The sequence below is a fragment of the Balaenoptera musculus genome, chromosome 12, assembly GCF_009873245.2.
Source record: "Balaenoptera musculus isolate JJ_BM4_2016_0621 chromosome 12, mBalMus1.pri.v3, whole genome shotgun sequence".
NCBI classification, from domain to species: domain Eukaryota; kingdom Metazoa; phylum Chordata; class Mammalia; order Artiodactyla; family Balaenopteridae; genus Balaenoptera; species Balaenoptera musculus.
The window spans coordinates 72,695,056-72,715,049 of record NC_045796.1 but is presented as its reverse complement, the minus strand read 5'-3'; the positions used below and the strand labels follow the sequence as shown (position 1 = coordinate 72,715,049).

The following is a 19,994-nucleotide window of genomic DNA, read 5'->3' as shown; positions in this document are numbered from 1 at the left end:
TTATGACACATCCTATTTGGAATTCCTCTGGGCAATTTGCTCTACCCTCTTACTATAATGTTCTCCAAGTAGCTCAGTCTCTAGACAGGACAGAAGTAGCTGTTCGGCTCTATTAGAACCCCCTGTGGAAGGCTTTCTTGGCTTCCTTAATGAACCGGGCTCCTTGGAGCCTCACTCACTCTATGTAAACCTCTCTTCTGACTTCCTTCCAAGAAAGGGTGCTTTGGGGAAGACCAGAGGCTGTGCATTCCTCCTGTTACTGCAATACTCACGTCCGTGAAACTTGGCATATAAATAAAACTTCAAGAGAGTTTGGTTATTCCTGGGATGAGATGGAGATCTCTGATATTCTCTGAAGGGGGCTCAGGGTGAGAAAGTGCCCTGGGATTGGGCCATGTGACATAGGATGAGGTGGAGGAGAATTAATGGAAATAATCTGAGGAAGCAGAATTTCCTTTGGAGAAGAATGTGAATAAGCAAAGCTGCTTAAAGCATATTGTGATGAGAAACGTGGATACCACATTATCAAGAAAACATCTGAAAATGCCATTGGATCATGGGGATTTTCAAATTCTAACCAAAGCTCTCCTCATTCCCACTCTGTTCCCTCGTGACTTTGCTGAGGGCTGAGACCCTCCCGGGTCCCACGTTACTGTTGCTTTTTGATCCGCCCCCTGGGTCACTAGAAGGATGGGGACAAGGGACTAGGCTGGGTCAAAGGCACCCTCCTCCGTCCCTGCCCACTCTGGGATAGGGGACTGGAGGACTTATAGCGATCCAGCCACCACTGGCGGTGTGAAAGCTGTCCTCATGAGAACCCCTTCCTAGTAAACAGACTTGAAAATGAATCAACACAACTAGATTAAATTCTCAACTGAGGATTTTATAATTCTGGTGGGTCATTGTAGAATTTGCTTTTGCTATGCAGGCAGTTGATGAAGTGTAGGGTATTGAGCTGTTGTTTGTCTGCACAATGATGCTTCGCAGTCTGTGGCCCCATAACTGAGATGCTATTGTTACATGTTGCACTTGTGCACATGCGTTGTTTTGGTACTTGTCCTTATGTCTTGTTTAGGCCTCATTTCCATTAGATTGTAAGGCAAAATCTACAATTCCTGTTTCTTTGGCACTCTTAACCCCGGGAAAGATAAATTAGTTTTGCATCCAGAGTGCTGAATAAATGTTGTTGAATAGAAGTTGTTAACCTCTAGGCTACAGTATATGTAGAATGAAAGTATGAATTATGTGAAGTAAATTGCTAATCTGATTTCTTCATGTTAGAGTGCTATATACTTATAATTTAGTTAGAATAATGCTTTGTATTTAAACACATTTAGTGTATAAGTTCTGTTCACTTTTTTTTTTTAATTGCTAAGTATCCTCATTGTATTGCCACATAGGTAAACTTCTTAGAATAGATCAGAAAATGTAAAATAATTCAACTCTGGGGGCTTCCCTGGTGGTGCAGTGGTTGAGAGTCTGCCTGCCAATGCAGGGGACACGGGTTCGAGCCCTGGTCTGGGAAGATCCCACATGCCGCAGAGCAGCTGGGCCCGTGAGCCACAATTACTGAGCCTGCACGTCTGGAGCCTGTACTCCACAACAAGAGAGGCCGCGATAGTGAGAGGCCCACGCACCGCGATGAAGAGTGGCCCCCGCTTGCCACAACTAGAGAAAGCCCTCGCACAGAAACGAAGACCCAACACAGCCATAAATAAATAAATAATTTTTAAAAATAATAATAATAATTCAACTCTGTTGCCTCTCCCAGACTTAAGACCCTATTAGGAATGTACCAGGTTCTGGTAGACAGCCTGGGCTCATCCCCATCCGAGAGACATACGCTAGTGACTATTACCCATGATAGGATCAAGGAGAGACCCATGTAGAGAAGCACAGACAAAAATGTCATGGGGTTCAGAGGAGGGAGCAAGTACATCAGTTGGGGAGATTAGGCTTTGTGAAGGAGATGGTGTAAGGAATGGGCTTTGAAGGATAGATAGACTTTCATTAGCTCCAGCCTGGGGACAGTTGTTCCAGCTGGTGAAGGTACGGGCCCCTGAAAAGGTGTGGGTATTAGGAAGCTGTGCCTAAGAGTTCAGATAAGTACAGGGATACAATGTCCCCTAGTCCACTTGGAAACATGAGTTTTAAAGTAGGGGTAAACTGGGAGAAAATGATCATCTGAACAATAATAGCCTGCAAACGTGGGCTACCTTTTTCTCAGATGCCAGACATTGTACAAGTTCTTTGTACACAGAATCTCTTCTAATCTGAAAAAGGTCAGGTCTGTTTTCGTTGAAGGGTTTTTCATAAAAGAGCAATATTATCAGAGCTATGATAAAGCAGATTTGTACAGAGATGAGGCACAGGGAAAGGCCGAAGGCAGGAAGAGCTCTCAGGAGGCCATTTGTATGTTCTCTGCAAGATGTAATGAAGAGCTGAGTTATGCCAGCAGGAGCATGTGTGAAAATACAAAATTGGGTTGGTTTGAATCAGAAGTCATTTTAAACTTCATATTGCAGTTTCTGCTAAAAATTGGATTTTCTAACTCAAAACACTTCAGTGGAATCTTGAGGACCTAGACAGCCCATTTTCTGTCTCAGATTCCTCCAGTGGGATGTGGAAACCAAGAGTCTGGAGGGCTGACATATCTTAGTGGTACCTGAGACAGAAATCCGGAGGCACAGACTCTTCCCCCATCCCTACATCTTTCCTGTCCCCTGGTGACTGATGGGTCAAGATTGTCTCAGAAGATTGTCGACGTCTTTTCTCATTTCATGTATCAAAAAGCAAAGGTTCCTCAATTATTTAAGTTTTGTGCTGCTATGAAATACTAATCCCAGTATTAACTGTCTTGCAGATTCCATTGTGATTGGATTTTGGGTTGGTCTCGCGGTCTTTGTGATTTTCATGTTTTTTGTGCTGACTCTGCTGACCAAGACAGGAGCCCCACACCGAGAGTAAGTTTGGGCTGTTGCTAAATGTCCGTGAAACTCCACAGGGACCAGAAGAAACAGAAATGAGATCCGGGGCTGGGGTTGCTTCCAGTGGGTGGAAAGATGGGCCTGGTTATGGATGTGCTGTCTGGACCCAGTGCCTGTTGCATGGGACCTGCCTTCCTCCTGGTACTTTGCCTCTTGCCTCTGGGGCTCATTTTCAAGTGAACCCTTGTGCACCTGGGTTTCTTGGTCCGTTCCAGTAGTCTAACTGCTGATCCAGCCTCAATTTTTATTTTGAAAGGATTATTAATTGGGATGTATTTACTCCTCATTCCCAAAAGAATTTAGATGACTCGCCAGACTGAAAACAGTGAAAAAAGACAATAGCAAAAATAGGATGAAAACTAGCTTAGAAAACGTTTTGAGGAGCAGAGAAATAGTTGTTACTGGATACACGACTGAATTAATTATTAACAATAGTCACTGAATTCAGCATTAAGCTTCCTTGAAACGAAATAAAACAGAAACATTAAGGATTATATAATCTTCATGGCATGGTAAAGAACATCCATGTTGGGCTTTGAATTTATGGAGGAAATGATTACATGGATGCTTAAAGAACGCTGAGTAATGTCACAATGTATTTGGTCAGTTATGGTTTGCAAAACACTCAGAAATGTTTGAGAGGATTTTCTTTTATCCCAACTCTTCCAAAAAAGGGAAAAATAATAACTTATGTTGGATACCTTATCAGTCAATCCCAGCAGGCAACAGATAGCACACTCAAATTAGATAATTAGAAGAGCTTTTTTTCTAATTTATTTTTTTATTGAAGTATAGTTGATTTACAATGTTGTGTTAATTTCTGCTGTACAGCAAAGTGACTCAGCTATACACATATATCCATTTTTTTAATATTCTTTTCCGTAATGGTTTATCCCAGGATATTGAATATAGTTCCTTGTGCTATACAGTGGACCTTGTTGTTTATCCAATCTATATGTAATAGTTTGCATCTACTAACCCAAAACTCTCAGCCCATCCCTCCCCGACTCTTGGCAACCACAAGTCGGATCTCTATGTCTGTGAGTCAGTTTCTGTTCTGTAGATAGGTTTATTTGTGTCATACTTTAGATTCCACATATAAGTGATATCATATGGTATTTGTCTTTCTCTGTCTGACTTACTTCACTTAGTATGATAATCTTTAGGTCCATCCATGTGGTTGCAAATGGCATTATTTCATTCTTTTTTATGGCCGAGTAGTATTCCATTGTATATATGTGCCACATCTTCTTTATCCATTCATCTGTCGATGGACATTTAGGTTGTTTCCATGTCTTGGCTATTGTGAACAGTGCTGCTGTGAACATAGGGGTGCATGTATCTTTTTGAATTAGAGTTTTGCCTGGATATATAGAAGAGCTTTTAATAAAGGGACTAGTCACAAGTTGTGGCCCGGGAAGAGGGCGGCCCCCAGGATAGTGCAGGATGCCAGGGCTCAGAACACTGAGGAACAGATGCACTAGATCTGAAGGGGGTCCTGATTGGCAACCAGGAGTCCTGCAGAGAGGCTGGCTGAGAGGAGCAGTGACCCAGGTCGAGGGACACAGTTAGTCCAGTGTGACCTCTCAGGGAGGGAGCCTCCAGTAAATATCCAGACCTTTCTTCCCCTCTCCTACCCCTTTCTTACCATTGCTCCCCACTGGTGAAACCCCCACCACAACCAGCGGCCAGAGCCTCCATCAAAGGTCAGTTTTCTGGGGCACAGAGCAGGATGGGGATGGGTAGAGAGTGACCTGAGAGAGTAAGTGGAAGAAACGGAGCACAAATCCTCACATTTCCATTGGTATCTCCCTTCATCCTCACAGCCTGGCAGCGGCATTCTCATCGTTGTGTCTCATCACACAGTCTGCAGCGTCTGCTCTTCAGTCTTCAGCCTGCACTTGAACTATATCAACTAGTTATAGGTAGAGGGAACAGTTCAGCCCATCACGCACCTATTTTCAGACATTAAGGTCTGGAAAAAAATGTAAAATCATGTTAAATGAAAAGAAAAGATCATTTTATTGAAGCCTATGGAGATGCATGGTTGAGAATCTCTATAGTAGCCACTAAAAAGCCACTAAAAAAATATGAACTTTCCCTTTTCTATCTCCTTGTTCTCATAAACATCTGAACATGCCTCTGCCTCATTTTATTGGTCCAGCAAATTTAAAAATATGGTGTGGATTACAGCAGTAGTAAGAGAAGCCAAGGACAAACTCAGATTAGGGTACATCTTGTAGAGTGGCCAGGGAATAGTAACCCCCTTTATCTTCCTTCTCCTCAGAGGGACAGATGGATTTTTGCAGGGCTATTGAGATCTATTTGTTTGATGCAGGATGCAGGTGATTTTACAGTTGGGAACACCCTAGCCCAAAAGGGAACATGACTTCCTGTAATGATTAATTTTATTTGTCAATTTGTCTAGGCCATGGCACCCAGGTATTTAGTCAAACATTATTCTAGATGTTTCTGTGAAGGTTTTTTTTAGATGAGATACCATTTCTGAATGAAACTGATCATCCTCCATAATGTGGGTGGGCCTCATCCAATCACTGGAAGGCGCTCCTAGAAACAGATGGACCTCCCTTGAGCAAAAAGGAATTCTGGCAGAGGCCTGCCTTCAAACTCTTCCCTGGGTCTCCAGCCTGCCAGCCTACCCTACAGACTTTGGACTTGCCAGCCTCCACCGTCACATGACCCAATTCATTAAAATAAATATGTCCCCCTACCCTACCCCGGATGGATGGATGGATGGATGGATAGATAGATAGATAGATAGATAGATAGATAGATAGATAGATATAGAAATACATACATACACACACACACCCTGTCGGTTCTGTTTCTCTGGAGAACACTGACATACATTTCCTTAACATTTCACATTGACCCTGGGTAGCTGAGACTTGAATTTCCAGTCTTCCAATAGGCAGTTCATCCTTCTAGTAGATGGTTTCTGTCTTGATGGCGATTCTGAGTCATCTCAAAGAACAGCGGTCATTGTAACTCTACATGCTTTTAATGAGGTTAAGGAGAAAGTCTAACCTTTTTATTTTTAGTACAATAATGGATCAGCCCTCGGGACCACATTTTAAATGTTTTCTTGAGTCTGAGGCAGTGTAAGAAATGGCATTTGGCTGTAGTATATCATAAGCAAATTGAAAGAAACGGACATGTGGAAAAATCCCTAAATGGAGCAATTAAAAAGGATTTTAGATTTTAGTAAACTTGACATTTATTTGGCAGGAATTTTTTCTAAAATAGACATTATTTTTTCCATTCAGCCAACTTTAATATAAAACAATCAATTTTAAGTGTGCCTGTGATAATTAGGCATGGAGGAAAGAATGATAAATCATAGAGACTAATAATAAAAGCAGTTTTTTAACATTTGCCACATGCCAGGGTCTGCTGATCATTTTATATGTATAATCTCACTAAGTCCTCACAAAAAGCTGAAGTAAATCCTATAAGTGTTCAATTTATAAAGTTTCCCACTTTACAGATGAGAAAAATGAGGCTGAACCACTCATATGACGATTCACAGGTTAAAAAAACAAAACAAAATAAACAAAACCTTTGGAGCCAGGCCTCAAACTAAAGTCTCTTTGACTCTAAAGCTCCTGTTATTAACACTACATTAAATTATCTCATGTCAGTAATTTTAAATCTCCTTCTTCTATTACAACAAAGATATTAGCAAGCAATCAGATTTGTTTTCTTCTATCACATATTGGATGAAGCATGGGCTCTGGAGTCAAACATTTCCAGATGTACTGGAACAGTTTACTAGATTCTTAACCTCTCTCTGCTTGAGATTCCTCATTTGTAAAAATAAAATAGTATCTGCTTCCTAGGAGTACTGTAAAGGTTAAATGAGCTGATGCCTGTGGAGCTGCTGGTACACGCTGGGCTCACAGCGGGCGGCTCTCAGTGAAGGCCAGTCCGCCCCTGCGTGGCTGGTGGAATCCTGGGGAGAGCTGAGGGGTGCAGGTAAGGAGCAGGAGGGAGGAGAGGACACCCATCCTCCCGTGAGAAGGCCAGGCCCTAAGCATTCACGTTGGAGCTACACATGCCAAAGTGTGGCTTCCTTCTACCCTACCTTCACCTTGGGTGTGTCTCTCAGTGAAAGAGTAAGATGATTTTAGGAAGGAGACTAGAGAATCTTGGTGATGGCTCGGAAGGATGTCAGAATCCTGACTGCTTTATATAACAGGCTCTCTGGGCAGTTGGTCACAAAGAACTTCCTCAAGTAGGATATCAGGCAGTAAGTATCTTTTTGGAATATGACTCCGACATTCTGGTTAAGATCCCCAATCAGGTCTGCAAGCTCAAAATGGACTAGTGTTGAATCTACCACTCAGTTCTATCTCTTCCTCCGTGGAGGCGTCCTGGGCAGGCTGAGCGTCTCCCTAGGAGCTCATCCATCATTGCTGACACATGGGAAGAGTACAAGCATTCCCTTGAAAGGAGTAAGATACAAGGATGACAGATAGGCTTCTTCCCTGAAGTTTCCAACTTGGGATCATATTAGCATAAGAACTTCAATTCTAGAGTCACTGCCTACTCATTGGCTTCTGTTCAGGAGAGGATGTGCCATAATCAGACTATGAGACAATAACAAACAGCTCCCCAAATCTCAGTAAAACACAACATGGGTTTACATTGTGTTCAAGCTACACGTCTTCTGAGGGTCGGCAAGGGGTGGACAGAAGCTTCTCCACTGTAGCTGCAGCATCTCCAAGGCTCAGCCTCCCGGGTTCCTGGGACAGGGAAGGGGGCATGAAGAGATCTCACACCTGCCCTTCTGTTCTTCTGCCAGGAAGTGGCACACACCCCTTCCTCTCACAGATCATTGGCCAGAACTAGCCACACCCACCTGACCGCCAGGCTGGGCAGGGTAATCTGTGTGCCCAGGAGGAGAGAAGAACCAGATATGAGTGAGCATTAGGAAAGCAGACCAAAGAGGGAGAAAGACTCTTATAAAGCTGACATCGCCTTTCGTAAAAGCTTCTAGGTCCAAGAAGCCGCTTTAATGGGGATTATTTTTCTCATGGAATATCTGCTGTTGTGTGTGGGAAAAAAAAACCCTCTTACCTGGATCCTTTAAAGACAATGAAGATAAAAGAACCATTTTTCCTGTGCTTTTTCCGCTAAGGAGCTATTTACTCTCTTTACTGTCTTGTTAAAGTATTATAACGCCATTATCATAAATCTGCCAGAGAGAAAGTACGGGAAACGCTTGGACCACATTTTTATGTTGAATATTTTGGACTTTTTTTTTAAAAAAGCGATCAAACCCCAGACATCATACACCTCAAATACCCTCCTTTTGTAGCCTTTGCTAAGTGCACTTTGTCCAGGTGGGGATGGTCTTCTTTTAGGGGTGAGGACAGGATTGCTCATGACCTTGTAAAAATGGAACTTACATTTTACCTTGAGTTGCAATTTACCTGAATATGACCCTCACCAAAGGAGGGGTACAACGCACCTAAAAGCTAATAGCGAGAGAATGTCTGTGCTCAAGGTCTTTGATAATGACCAAGATCACAGAAACCAGCTAAGTGCAGATGTAGTGCAGAGTGGTTCCCAAGGAAGACCCGCCATTCTGAAAGGTCTCCATATATCAACAGGTAAAAAATCCAACTGCTTTATGTATCTGATTCAAGTTATACACCTTTGTTCAGGAGTCACTTTTTAATTCCCCATCAGTTACAAGGTGTTTCCTGAGTGCACAGCTATGGGTGTACTGAGGGTCATCCTAAGGTAGTAGAATCTTTCTTGCCTCAGAGAGACTGAAATCTCCCTGGCAAGTTGGAACTACCAACGAAAGCAACCAAAAGGCACTTTCACACACACACAAGGGTTTGGTTGGTGCCTCTGTTAGGGCTTGTTACATGAGATAAGGCTCTCAGCACAGGCTATGGCTCCTGTGAAGTGGTTATTATTATTTTCTCACTGGTGGTTCATCACAGAGTTTAGCAGGTTTTTGTTTGGCTTACGCATCTCTAAAAGTCCACTGAAAGTGACTGCTGGAAACACTAGGTTCCCACAGGCTGGACTGCCCGTCACTTTTCATGACTGGGGCGAACCTGAGGATAGTCAGGCATGCTAAGACTCAGTGCAGCAGCAGGCACTCCATTTGTAAAAACTCATCATAAATCTGGAAAATTCCTAAGGGAATAACCCGGAATCTTACGGGTGTTTTCCCTCTGCCAGCGAAGGTGGGAGAAGTCTGCCCTCCTGACCTGACTTCTCGTAGGGTCACAGAGGAAGGAGCACATCCCTAAACACTGGAGGTGGCTGTGCCTTTCACAGGAATCAGGGCTCTGGACCACCTGCAGATACAGCCGTCCGGTGCGTTGATTGAGGGTTGAATGATGGCAAGGCCCTTTGAGAGATGCAAAGATGAATAGCATACAGCACAGCAGTATATGGGAGAGAAAAGATCATACCAAATAGCTCTGACATGAGACAGGAAGGACTGCATCCTGTAAGGCGAGGTCAGTAAAATCGAAAGGAGCACAGAGGGGGGCAGATTCCTTCCTGTTGGGAGATCAGAGAGTCTCCATGGAGGCAGGGACATTTGAGTTGGACAGAAAAGGACGTATTTGATTTTGACAGAGAAGGGGTAGGAGGAACAGCACAAGCAAAGGCTCAGAGGGGGACAGTCAGGTCCCATGTGGCCGGACGGTACGGCTGGCGAGGGGGCTGGGGGGAGCGGACACTGGCAAGGCCATGTGATGTGGGAGAGGATGGTCTGAAAGATCAGGCAGAAGAGTCTGGGGAATCAATGAAAGTTTTGTGAGTAGGGGAGTGTCATGGAAGCAAGTGACATGCACTGCAAATGCCAGAGGACTGGATGGGTGCTCACGATGGAGGATCTCTGTTCCGGTACAGAGAATCCCACAGGTTCTGACAATACATGACACAACGCAGAGTGAGCAGAAGAAAAGACCAAGAATCGGAACAGTCTGAACAGTCTTTTTACTCTGGCTGGTGGAGTTTGGGGATGTCGCGATCAATAGGTTAGGTCCAAATTGCATTTCTTATAACAAGCTGAAAATGAGGAATAGAGATTCTTAAATAAGTAAAACAAGTGATTTTACGGTTCTATCAAAATAAACAGTTGTCATTTTTCAAAAGTTAGGATGACACAGGAGAACTTCTTGCAAACACGCTAGCTAGATCTCAGTTTCATGATGACAAAATATAGAATAGGTAGGAATGTGACAAAAATAATGAAAGGCACTAAAATTCTTGGTGATTCTGAATTTTCTAATTGTCTTCGTATGTTCAGGCTCCTATAAATACCATAGATATTTACTAGATGGCTTGTAAGTAACAGAAATTTATTTCTCACAGTTCTGGAGGCTGAGAAGTCCAAGGTTGAGGTGCTGGCGGGTTCAGTGTCTGGTGAGGACTTGTTTCCTGGTTCACAGATGATGGACTTTTCACTGTGTCCTCCTATGGAGGAAGGAGCGAGGGATCTCACTGGGGCCTCACTTGGAGGGTTAGGTTTCAACATGGGAATTTTGGAGGAACACAAACATTCAGTCTATAGTACAAATATTCTTCAGTATCCTTTCTTTTCTTTATGATACTTATAACATGATATTAATTGATAGCTCAGTCAACATCTCAAAGTTTCTCATTCTTTCAGTGTTCCAGTTATTGAAGTTTATGGCTTCTGGTTTTAATTATCATTTTAATCAAGGTAGTATTTAAGATGTTAGCCCTTGTAATTTTTAATTTTCACAGGTGTAACCAAGGCTGTGGAAGAACAAGTTGATTTTAAACTGTTTTAACTGCTCTAATAGGTGCCAGTGAGCATTATTTTTCCATATGCCAACTGAGTTTCAGCCGATGGGAAGCTTGCAACTAGCCTCCTTCTCTCTGTCATGGCACCCAGGTTATCTACCAGGACATGTTTTGTAAGGTTGGAAAGACAGCCTTAACAATATGGCACATGTTTCGTGAAAACTGAATTAAGGCCACATCCAGCATCAAAATACCCCCTGCCTAATTAGTGAGCATTCTTTGCTATTCCAACATTAAGTGTACAAGAACGTTTTTAGGTGTGACTCATGAGGGCTAGTCTGCTTTAAAGACTGAGTAACCGCCGGGTGGGGAGGAAGTTCACTGGGCTTTCTTGAAGACATTCTTACCAATAAATGGTGGAAAGTCTCCCCTGTGGAACCTGAGTCTCCTGCAGCCTCCAAAGTGGGCCAGTTATAGAAGGTGCAAGATGCCCTTGCAGTAGCTCTGTGGTCTGTGAGCTCCAACAATGCAAGGCAGGAGGCGCCATAGAAGACTCTAGGACAGAGCTTGGGGATGTGGGGAGCACTGCAGGGTACAGTCAGAGGCAGTGCTTCCCTTGGCCAAAAACAGGTGCAGGGCAGTCCTAGATGTGGCTAGTTTGCTGAATCTCTTGTATCTCTGGAGCTGGAGTCACACTCAGGATCTCTAGTAACAGGCCATCTCTCTATTAAGGCTCACCAGTCCTTCTTTTCAACCTTACCTGGGTATGCCCTCAAATTGATTGCCAACCCTGGGTATGCCCTTGAATTGATTTCCCCAACTGTAGGAGAGGCCTCCTGCCAAGGCAAGAGTTGCTTTAGTTTCGCGATCTCTTCATGATTGATGCATTCATTCATTTAACAAAAATTTAATGAGCACCTACTCTATGCCTAGTACCGTGCTGGGTACTGAGGACATAGACAAGAAACACACAATACCTGCCGCAAGAGCTGACCGTCTTAAGGAGGGTGCCAGACAAGTAAAGAAATGGGCTTAATACAGAGTGAGAAGGCAGATGGAGAGAAGCACCAGTCCTCTGGGAGAACATCCCAACTCAGACTGGAGGAGTCAGGGAAGAAGGTGACACCTAAAATGATTCATGAAGGGCCAAGAGGAATTAGGCAGATGGGTTCCAGTTTCAGTAATGGCAGAGTAGCATGTTTCAGTGTAACCTTGCAGATAACAATTTAAAATCTGTACAAAGGACTTCCCTGGTGACACAGTGGTTAAGAATCCACCTGCCAATGCAGGGGACATGGGTTCAATCCCTGGTCCAGGAAGATCCCACATGCCACGGAGCAACTTAGCCTGTGCACCACAACTACTGAGCCTGTGTTTTAGAGCCCGCAAGCCACAACTACTGAGTCTGCATGCCTAGAGCCCGTGCTCTGCAACAAGAGAAGCCACCGCAATGAGAAGCCCGCACACCACAATGAAGAGTAGCCCCTGCTCACCACAACTAGAGAAAGCCCAAGCACAGCAACGAAGACCCAATGCAAGCAAAAATAAAATAAATAAAAAATAAATAAATTAAATAAAATCTGGACAAAATATAATGAATTACTATTGGAAGGCTTTGGAGAGTGAAAGTTAGCAGACAAAAACCAAAGGGAGAAGGGCTTTTGGCCCTTGAAGGAAGGAAACTTTAATAGTTTATGTCTATGGTAATATGGCTTTTAACCTGAAGTCTGCCAACCCACAAACCTGGTATATCTCTTCATATATTAAAGTCTTCCTTAATTTCCCTTTGCAACATTGAAATTTTCAGTGGATGGGTCTTACACATCCTTTGTTAAATTTATTCTTGTTGTCATTTTTCAAAAGTTAGGATGACACAGGAGAACTTCTTGCAAACACACTAGCTAGATCTCAGTTTCATGATGACAAAATATAGAATAGGTAGGAATGTGACAAAAATAATGAAAGGCACTAAAATTCTTGGTGATTCTGAATTTTCTAATTGTCTTCGTATGTTCAGGCTCCTATAAATACCATAGATATTTACTAGATGGCTTGTAAGTAACAGAAATTTATTTCTCACAGTTCTGGAGGCTGAGAAGTCCAAGGTTGAGGTGCTGGCAGGTTCAGTGTCTGGGTAACCACTGGGTAGGGAGGAACGCTGTTGTGAATGGAATTTTTTTTTTCATTTTCTTATCCTTCATTACCTGTGTGCAGAAATACAATGATTTTTGTATAAGGTCAATTGAAAAGAAAGTTCTTCTTGTTTTTGTTTTTTTTTTAAACAACAGTGCTGGAACAACAAGATAAACATATGGGAAAAAATGAACCTTGACCCCTATCTCAACATAGATCATAAGCCCAAAGTAGAAGCTCCTAGAACAGCTCTGTCCAATCGAACTTTCTATGATGACAGAAATCTTCTCTGTGCTGCTAATTAGGTGGCCACTGGCCACATGTGGCCATTGAGCACTTGAAATGTGGGTAATATGACTGAGAAACCAAATTTTAAATTTTACTTAATTTAAATTTAAATAAATAGCCATCTGTGGTTCATGGCTATTGTATTGGTTCTAGAAGAAAGCAAAGGGTTTGTGATTTGGGGGTCAACAATTATTTCTTAGAGAGGATATAAAAAACACTAACATAGAAGGTAAGAGTTAATAATTTGAAGTTAACTGAAATGTAAAGCTTCTGCTTATCAAAAGACATCTTTAAGAAAATGAAAATGCAAGTCATAGGTCAAGAGAAAATGTTTGCAACACATACATCTACCAAAAGATTTGTATTCAGAATGTATGACAAAACCTCTACAGATCAATAACAAAAGATAACCTCAATTTTAAAACGGGCAGAAGTCTCACACACAGGCTCTTCACAAAAGAAGATAAACCAATAGCCAATAAGGGCATGAAAAGATGCTCAGTATTATTAGACATCAGAGAAATGCTCATTAAAATCACACTGAGTGTCATGTCACTCCCACGAGAATGACCGACATTACAAAGACGGAGAGCACCCAGGGCTGACAAGGATGTGGAACAGCTGTAATTCTCATGCGTTGTGGAGAGAGTGTAAGATGATACAACCACTCTGGAAAACTCTGCAGTTTCTTATAAAGTTAAGAAACACCTACTATACGACCCAGTAATTCTACTCTTAGTATTTGCTCAAGAACAGTAAAAACGTGTATCTACAAAGAGACTTTTCAAGAATGTTCATAACAGCCCCAAACTGGAAACAACCCAAATGCCCTTTAACAGTAGAATGCATAAACAAATTGTAGTGTATTTGTACAACAGAATGTTACTGAGCAAGAAAAAGGACAAACTATTGCTGCATGCGACATCATGGATGAACATCAAAAGCATAATGCTGGGCAAAAGAATACAGGCACAAAAGACTATATATTGCATGCTTCCATTTGTATGAATTTCAAGAACAGGCTAAACTAATCTGCGGTGATAAAAATCAAAACAGATTGCCTCTGGGAGGTGGAAATTGACTGGAAGTTCAAGAACAGGCAAAGCTAATCAATGGAAATAGAAATCAGAGCAGTGTTACCTGAAGGGGCTGGAAATTGAATAGAAGGAAACTTTCCAGAAGAAAGGAAATATTCTATATCTTGATTGGGAGGGTGGTTACATGGGTGTATATATCAATAAAAACACATTGAATTTTACATTTAAGATCTATGGATTTCAGTATGTAAATATTGCCCAACAATGAGATGAATAGTAACTGAATAGAAGCAAGCTGTGTCCGTGATCACAATTTTTCACATACAGGTTTTTTAGTTTATCAGTCAGGGAAACAAAAGAGGAAGAACAGGATGGTCTGTTGAGTAATGTTTACCAGACTCTAAGAGAACAAAGATGGGCTTTTCCCTTGTTCTCAAGGAGGGCGAATCAGACAGATTGCACTGTTACCACACCCAGAGATCATGGGGAGAGAGAAGAGCGGGGGTGAAACAGGGAAGGCATCTTAGTGTCTATCCCCTGGGCTCTGCCCTGGGGAGGGGCAGAACACGCTTGGTCTTCTGTACCTTCGTTCTTCAGCAAGCGGCGTGGATGGTGGTCAATGGACTCAATTTAATCCTGAGAACATGTAGCCTGGGTTATAGAAGAGCTGCTGTACACAGCTGGGTTTCTGGGTCGGCCTTCACATTCAGCTGATGCTCCGGGCAAGCTGGAAAGCTAGAACTCAGAGCTCCTTAGCCTGGAATTGGGGGATGGTGTGACCCCAGCAGTCCTAACCATGCTTTTTCCAAACATGTTAATCCCCTCTTTTCCTAGGTGACCTTTTAGCTTCTTAGGTCACAGGTTGCTGGCACACTCATCGCTGTTCTCAAACATCTTTTAAACTTAGGTGAAATGACAACAAGGGGAAGAAAATCACTTACTGAAAGATAAGATAAGACCTATTCCTATTAAATTTGCATTAAAATAGAATTCCATCAGTCTCTCTCAAATGATTTTTCTCTGAATTGTGAGTACATGACCTAGTGAATGTTGTACTCCTGTGTCAATCATTGATCTTCACATCACCTTGCGGAGTGGGCAACGAGACTGGTTAATCCGGCTTATCACTACAAGGAAAAACTCAGGCTTCTGAGAGGAATTCCTCATCTGATGTCACCCAGGTCATCACAGCAGGAGATAAATCTGCTATAAAAGTCCCTCCGCTGCCTGGATTGCAAAGCTTCTAGAATTGCTGAGCCCTGAAATCCAGGTGATTCTTGATAATTTGGAGGTTAGTTTTTAAGATCAGATTTTTCAGACCTGTAACTTGATTCCATGTCCCCTGCCCCATGAGAACTTGGTCATAAGTGCTGTATCTTGAGTGATGGGATGGGAAAGAAGAGATCTAAGAACTGAAATTCCTGAGATTACACACTCCGGAGCCTAATTGTTGTCAGGTTCTATCCTGGATTTGCAAGTGTTCCGACATGATTCTTCACCTTACAGAGTCACTACCTGTGTGGGAGTCGCCTTTCTATAACTCTGGAAAGGATGGTGATTAAAGTAGGTGGGCTATCAAGTTATTCAGTTTGCCCCTGCTCTTTCTGTCAGGCACTCGTGGGACTCATTGAGAGTTATTTTATTCATCCATTCACCGATTTATTACCATTGAATTGCTAATTTGTTCCACACTGAATGAAACAAGGTGTCAGGAACTGGAGTTTTTTCGCACTATTATCACTGATTGTGTCAATCAAGCAGGAAATCTGACCCCTCCTTACCTTAGCTTATGCCTTTGTGAAATGCGTATAATAATTCTTGGCCTAAGTGACAGCACGGGTCAGTTTTGAGAATGGGGTGAGATAAATGGATATGACAGTGCTTTGACAAACATGAAACTCACCCTTGTGAGATAGTATTGTTGTTCAGGCCGGCCTGATGTCAGCCAGTGATTCTAAACCTGACCACGAGTAGAGATCCTTGGGGATTCTATGAAACTACAGACTACCCGTCCCTACCTCCGGAGATCCTGAGAGACTGTAACCCAGAATCCTGCATCTTAAGAAGCACTTCAAGTAATTCTGATGCAGATGATCCAAGGGTCCCACTGAGAAACACTGGTGTGTGATGCAGAATATCAAGGATCCCTCAGCGAAAGGTCTCTTTTCAGGACGGTCCAAGGGCCCTCACCTTGTGACTTTTGCCTTGGGTTTATTTGTACATGTTCAGAAGTGACGTCTCTCAGTTCTGATGTTTGTCTGCATGCTGTGTACAGGGACTTGCACTCCATAGATGCCGAAAACCATGCTTCTGCAGGTAACTAACCTGGAGTGTAAGCAGTCTTTTATTTTGCTTTTCTTTACAGCAATTCAGAGTCTTCGGAGAAGAGATTCAGAATGAACAGCTTTGTGTCAGACTTTGGAAGGCCACTGGAACCAGATAAGGTCTTTTCTCGACAGGGCAATGAGGAATCCAGGTCCCTCTTTCACTGCTACATCAATGAAGTGGACCACTTGGACAGGGCCAAAGGTGGTCTCCAGACCACAGCCCTCGACAGTGAAGTTCAACTTCAGGAAGCCATCAGACGCAGTGGACAGCCAGAGGAAGAGCTGAACAGGCTCATGAAATTTGACATCCCCAACTTCGTCCACACGGACCAGAACTCCTCCTTTGGCGAAGATGATCTCCTGATTTCAGAACCACCTATTGTTCTAGAAAATAAGCCAGTTGCCCAGACCTCACACAAAGACTTGGATTGAGAGGCATGTTTTGTAAAGTGTCTTCCTGAAGATGTTGGGTCTGTCTTTGTATAGCAAGAAATCTTCATTCACCAAGATTGTGTGTGTTTGTGTATGAGATACAGAGAGAGAGACAGAGAGACAGAAAGACAGAGAGAGAAGAGAGCCCCCTCAGAAGAATGCTGATTAAGCTGAGTGTTTATGCCTTTAAACACATTTGGGGCTTTTTGGGGAACCGAGTATTTACACTGTCTCATCCTCCTTGTCATTGAAAAACTTGGCCACGTATTCAGTGTCAGCGTTCTTGAATGGGGTTTGGCATATTGCATTCCTACCTGCCACTACCACGCTCTACCTTCAGCAAGTTGCTTGGCCTATCTGGGCTGCCGCCTCTTTAACTGTAAGGTGTGGAGTCCACGGTAGATGATCCATTCCAGCTCTAATATTTTGTGAATTTATGATTTTGCATTCGGATGAGGCTGGATATACCCAAAGCAGAATAAACCAGGGCGCTGCCTCTTAGCTCTTGTTGTAGCATCCCCCAGGTCTGTAACTCCCACTCAGCCCTTAACCGAGCCCAGCTTTTGTCAGGGGCCTGAGCATCTACCGGGACGTCAGGAGACTCGTTTCTCATGGTCACTGTGGCTAGCATTTCTATTGCTTGTGCTGAAACAGCAGTTCTGAGACCCTCCAGCCACCCATGCTCAAACCTGAAGACAGCCCTGCCCCTCCTCTCCTGGGATGAGTACCAATTCATGGTACATTGTAGGACAATCCTGTCCCCAGAAATGTATGGAAGGTTGTCAGCTGGGTGAGGGGAGGTGCCTCCTGTGTCTCTGTGTTGGTGTAACTGTGTCTGGTCGCGCTACTGTGCCATTGGCTAGTGAACAAGGAGAGTGCTATTTGCCAGGCTGTCTGTTTACCTGGCAGATGTGGAAGTGATGGTCATGCGGCTAGTGTGTGGGCTTTGAGCTGGGATGGTGAATGGGTTATAAATAACCCTTCAACAGATAGTCAAGGTGGCCTGGGGCAACCCACAGTTAATTTCATGAAGGAATCAAACCTGCACACTGTTTTGGAAACGACTTGGTTTTGCAGTCACGTTGCATGCATGGCCAGCTGCTAAACTCTGGGTGGCGTTTTCATTATGGATTTGTTTACCACCTGTCTTGCTTAAGCTGAAAAATAAATCCATTTATTGCACCAGAATTTCTCAGCTTCTTTGTTTTCACACATCCAATTTTTCATTTCATTTTAAAATGATTCCATGTTTATAGTGTCTCAGTTTCTATCGTCTCTAGGATCCCAGTGGTCTGAGTCATGCACCAGATTTCATTTAGGAATTATTCCACCGAAAGAAACCCCTTTCCCATAATGTCTTATGAGGAAAATATTATTCTTTAAGACTCTAACACTAAACAGTAGGACAAAGCATGGAACATTTCTTGTAGTTAACACACAGTCTTGCAAAAAGAAACTTGCTATTTTCATTAAACTTGCTATTTTCATTCATTAAAACATTGATTTTAATAACGTTTACTAATGCGAATATTATTATTAATAACTTAAGTAACAAAATATAAACCATGGGTTATTTATTATTAAGATTCAAAACTAGGGGCTTCCCTGGTGGCGCAGTGGTTGAGAATCTGCCTGCCAATGCAGGGAACACGGGTTCGAGCCCTGGTCTGGGAAGATCCCACATGCTGCGGAGCAACTGGGCCCGTGAGCCACAACTGCTGAGCCTGCGCGTCTGGAGCCTGTGCTCCGCAACAAGAGAGGCCGCGATAGTGAGAGGCCCGCGCACCGCGATGAAGAGTGGCCCCCGCTCTCTGCAACTAGAGAAAGCCCTCGCACAGAAACGAAGACCCAACACAGCTAAAAATAAATAAAATAAATTTAAAAAAAAAAAAAAAAAAAAAAAAGATTCAAAACTATTTAAGTGGTATCTTATTTAGAAATAGATTTATTAGAAGACTGAAGGATATTCAAAAGATAGAAAAATACCCATGATGATACTATCATTTTTGTTAATTAAATGTCAAGAACTGTGAAAGGTCTAAGATTTGACCCCTTTTGAAAGCTAGCAAGTTAGCAGGACACAGTTCTGTGGAAGCTGGCAGAAGATATAAGACTCCTGGGTCAGAGACAAAGAACTTTATGACCACACAGCAGGCAGCACATGCATATCATGTTCATTGGTTCCTGACTCATTTCCTGTTGCTATTGTAACAAAGGACCACGAACTCAGTGGCTTAAAGCAACCTACATTTATTCTCTTACAGTTCTAGAGTGCAGACGTCTAAGATCAGTGTCAGTGGGCTAAAATCAAGGTGTCATCAGGGCTGTGTTCCATGCGGAGGCTCTAGGGAAAGATCTATTTTCTTGCCTTTTTCAGCTTCTAGAGGCTGCTCACACTCCTTGGCTCAAGGCCCTGTATCACTGTCACCTCTGCTTCCACTTTACATCTCTGTCTCTGACCATCCTGCTTCTCTCCTATAAGGACCTTTGTGATAACATTGGATTACCTACAGTAATCTCCCATCTCAAGATCCTTAACTTAATCACATCTGCAAAGTCCCTTTTGCCATGCAAGGTAACATATGCACAGGTTTTAGGGATTAGGAAAGGACATGTTTTGGGAGGGGGCGTGAATTATCCTACCACATTCTTCTCTTTGGCCCCAGAGATTCATGTCCATCCCACATGCCAAATACATCCATCTTATCCCAACATTCTTCAAAGTCTCAAATATTACACCATCAAATCAAAGTCCAATATATAGTCTAAATAGTGTCAGCTCAAAAGTCCCAAATGACATCATCTTATTCATCTAAGTCAGGTATGGGTGAGACCCTTTGTATGATCCATCCTGGGGAAAAATTCTCCATCTGTGGACCAGAAAACTAGAAACAAGTTATCTGTTCCTAAAATGCAATGGTGGGACAAGCATAGAATACCAGTTCTAGACATTCCTGTTCAAAAAGAGAGAAACTGGAAAGGAGAAAGGAGTCACCAGTTCCAAGCAATTTCAGAATTCAACTGGG

General features: G+C 42.8%; 1 protein-coding gene across 1 annotated transcript in view; it reads left to right on the top strand.

Annotated features, from left to right (window-relative positions):
- Positions 1 to 18,111, top strand: part of MRAP2 (melanocortin 2 receptor accessory protein 2) — a 35,366-nt gene extending 17,255 nt beyond the window's left edge. Inside the window, exons 2-3 of the mRNA XM_036871837.1 lie at positions 2,864 to 2,963; positions 16,575 to 18,111. Coding sequence (XP_036727732.1) covers positions 2,864 to 2,963; positions 16,575 to 16,968 — 494 coding nt within the window. The 3' untranslated portion in view covers positions 16,969 to 18,111. The remainder of the gene's footprint in view (positions 1 to 2,863; positions 2,964 to 16,574) is intronic.
- Positions 18,112 to 19,994: the final 1,883 nt, after the last annotated feature.